Genomic DNA, 3,133 nt, shown 5'->3' with positions numbered 1-3,133 from the left:
TCAAACTCGGGCTCCATGGAGCCCGAGCTCTAAAGAGCATTTTCACAGTTCTTGTTACTTCAAAACACAGCATGTTTAATAAGTTACTTCATATTCAAGGAGCATGTTTTGATAAGTTAGATCACAGAAATTACGCACACATACATCAATTGTAAAGCATCTGGCACAAGAATGGCAGATGGAATCAAGCTGACGGATCATAGAAGCAAACTCAGAAATAGGGTGGCAAACGATGCATTGCAAGTTAGATCAAAAATCTCACAAGACAGGAGGTTCAACATAGCATAATGTTTAGCTGGCGGATAACAGTTTCAGGTCTAGTAGGTTCTACATGCAGTAAAAACTGGACACCAGAACAGAAGATTGCCATCAACTTCATGAGCCTGGGATGCTCTATTTCTTCTTGTCTGTTCCAGTTCCAGCAGATCTGTACATCACAGCAGAAAATTAGTTTAGCATGTATATCATCCATGAAAGTAGTTAATATACATAAAAAAAGGCACAAAGTGCAAACCAAAACATGCAATCCATTGACAATGTGTTTGAAATGACACAGTAACAGATGTGCGTCTCATGGCAATTCCCAAAGTTTAACTGCAGCAACGCTGCTATCAAGGGCGATGGAATATGAGACTGCCATCAGGTGGAGGAAACCCTAGGGGAACCTCAACACCTGAAGGGTCACTTTGTGATGTTTGCTTAGGAATATACAAACATGGAATGTTTGCTCCACATAATGCAAGAAGACTCGGATGTCCTCCCATCACACAGAACAGTTTTTTATACAGAGAAAGGCAAAATTGTGTAGACTAAAACATGTACAGTAATAAAAAATGCTAACAAGAAGAGATGTGTGTCTCATGGCAATTCCCAAAGTTTAAATGCAGCCACGCTGCTATCAAGGGCGATGGAATATGAGACTGCCTTCTAATGGAGGAATCCCTGGGGAAACCTCAACACGAAAAAGCTCAATTTGTGATGTTTGCTTAGGAATATACAACCATGCAAGGTTTGCTCCACATAAAGCTAGAAGACTCGGATGTCTCCCCATCACACAAAAAATAGCATTTATAAATGAAGGCACATTGTATACACTCCACACAATTATTAATCATATATGAACTATCACCGACTAAAGTACTGATTTCACTGAGAGTAACAAAGCTACCAATTAATACTGCAAGTAAGCTCAGGACATGTAACAAAAAATTCAGAGTGAAGTCATATTTTACACACCTCATCTTCCTGAGGACACTGGACATCTCCTCTCTCTTCTTCTTCGCCCTCTTGTGGGTACCCAACTTTCGCTTCGCCACCTTCAGGGCACGCTTGTCCTTGCCAACCTTGAGAAGCTCAGTGATACGCTTCTCATACGGAGCAAACCCAGCGACCTCCCTGATCAAGTTCCTGACAAAATGCACCCTCTTGGTACCTTTCTGCAAATCAACATGGTAACTGGTCAGAAAAATGAGAATGAAAAACTTAAAACAGGAGTAAACATCACAATAATCTGAATTCATATCACAAAGGATCCATTGCACTTGAGAATGAAGGAATTGTCACAAATTCAGAATCTGAACTGAATTTCGTCTTCCAAATAAACTAGAACGCCTCAAATCCAGTCTGCTAAGAGTATTTACGTATCTACACTACATAGTCAAAAATATTCTAAATAAAGCTAAAGACCTGATGCCCATGGGCATCTTCAATGACCAGCTGAGCAAACCAAGGTGGTCATTATTAGCAAGATAAAATATTACACGGATTAACCAACTAGCTTTCCTGAATCACTGAACCGAATACTGAACAGAAAGACACAAAATCCCTCCAACAGAAATGGTAGCATGCTTCAGATCCACCAAAACTAGCAACAAGTCATGATCTACGGAAGACTCGCCGTTAGTCCATAGCGAGGCAAGCAAAGCTACCACGCCACATAATCCACCAACAAGCAACGAGCCTAACGCAGCAAACCCGCACAGATCAACAGAACATCACACAACAGTACCCGCGTGATCTGTACGCAAGATTTGTCTTGGATATAGGGGTGGAAGAAGCTTACCCCCTTGCGGTCGGACGGGCGCGGCGGCAGCTCGCGCTTGGTGACGACGTGGCCCTTGTTGATGCCCACGAAGAGGCCCGACTTGGGCTGCGACGGAGCCATGGGCGAATCTTTCCTGCACGCCAGGAGAAGCCACGACCCACGTTAGCGACGGGGAGAAGCGAGGCGAGGGTTTGGATCCGCGGCGGCGGCGGCGCGTGGGGGAGCTTACCTTTACCTGGGAGAAGTGAAGCGGCTGCGTCTAAAGAGGAACCCTAGGGCGAGGGGGCAAATATATAGGACGCGCCGATGCGGCTTCGCGGCTGGTTAGTGTGGGCCGGGCTACGGCTAGGGTGGGCTTCATTGTGGATCTGCCATCCTATTTTCTTTCCTTTTGGGCCGAAGTAATCTGTGGGCGGACTAATAAGGAGCGAGTTTTTTTTAGGTGAACTAGGGAATTTATTCAAAGTTCAAAGCCGGAACATTACAAGCAATGTTTGGCAAAATCCCTAGCCACATACGGTGACCAGAGGGAAACGCTGAAGCCGCCTTTGCAATGGCGCGAGCTTCCAAATTTGCCTCCCTACACTCATAGCGAAATCTAATTTTTACAAACTCATTCATGGACTCCTTTATCTCATCTATAACCAAAACGTATGAAGATAACATTCTCCCATTGATGTCGGCCACGATTTGCATGCAGTCCGAGGCTATGATCGCATGTGTGATGTTGACGTCCTCGCCAAAGCAAGAGCTTCATTGCATGTGTGTGCTTCGAGGCTTGCAACATCCACCACGCCCTCGAAGGTTACTGTTGAAGACCCCAAGTAGTTGCCATCCTTGTCCATGCATATCGCTGCGGCAGCCCATGCCTTGCCATTGCGAAATATAGCCCCATCAACATTTATCTTTACTGCATCTTCACTGGGCGCAATCCACCTGTGAACTCGCTGTTGGGGTGGTACTGTATTGATGATCGGCTTTCGAACAATAGCTATATCAAGGTCCTCCAAGTAACGATTTATGAAGCACATAGTAGTTAGAGGACTTTGGAATTCATCATCATGTATGGCCCTTCTCCTTGCCCATCAA

The 3,133-nt window shown here is 44.9% G+C and overlaps 1 protein-coding gene across 2 annotated transcripts; it reads right to left on the bottom strand.

Annotated features, from left to right (window-relative positions):
• Positions 1-218: 218 nt before the first annotated feature.
• LOC125520688 (large ribosomal subunit protein eL36x) lies at positions 219-2,371 on the bottom strand. Of its 2 annotated transcripts, none has more exons than XM_048685656.2 (4): positions 2,274-2,371; positions 2,063-2,177; positions 1,237-1,436; positions 219-427 (listed from the first exon to the last, which is right to left on the bottom strand). In XM_048685656.2, the coding sequence occupies exons 2-4, from the start codon at positions 2,162-2,164 to the stop codon at positions 394-396; spliced, it is 336 nt and encodes a 111-aa protein (XP_048541613.1). In that variant the 5' UTR covers positions 2,165-2,177; positions 2,274-2,371; the 3' UTR covers positions 219-393. The 2 variants fall into 2 exon arrangements, with proteins under 2 accessions (XP_048541613.1, XP_048541622.1); XM_048685665.2 differs by having other exon boundaries at positions 2,280-2,303.
• Positions 2,372-3,133: the final 762 nt, after the last annotated feature.

This window comes from Triticum urartu, chromosome 1A (genome assembly GCF_056163025.1).
Source record: "Triticum urartu cultivar PI428250 chromosome 1A, HENAU_Tu73, whole genome shotgun sequence".
In the NCBI taxonomy this organism is placed as follows: Eukaryota; Viridiplantae; Streptophyta; class Magnoliopsida; order Poales; family Poaceae; genus Triticum; species Triticum urartu.
This window is presented reverse-complemented; position numbering and strand designations above follow the sequence as displayed.

Coding starts and splice junctions, on each gene's coding strand:
- LOC125520688 (XM_048685656.2), bottom strand. CDS start 2,164: ATGGCTCCGTCGCAGCCCAAGTCGGGCCTCTTCGTGGGCATCAACAAG. Junction 1,437..2,062: donor GCCCGTCCGACCGCAAGGGG/GTAAGCTTCTTC, acceptor GTTGATTTGCAG/AAAGGTACCAAGAGGGTGCA. Junction 428..1,236: donor AGTGTCCTCAGGAAGATGAG/GTGTGTAAAATA, acceptor TGTGATGTACAG/ATCTGCTGGAACTGGAACAG.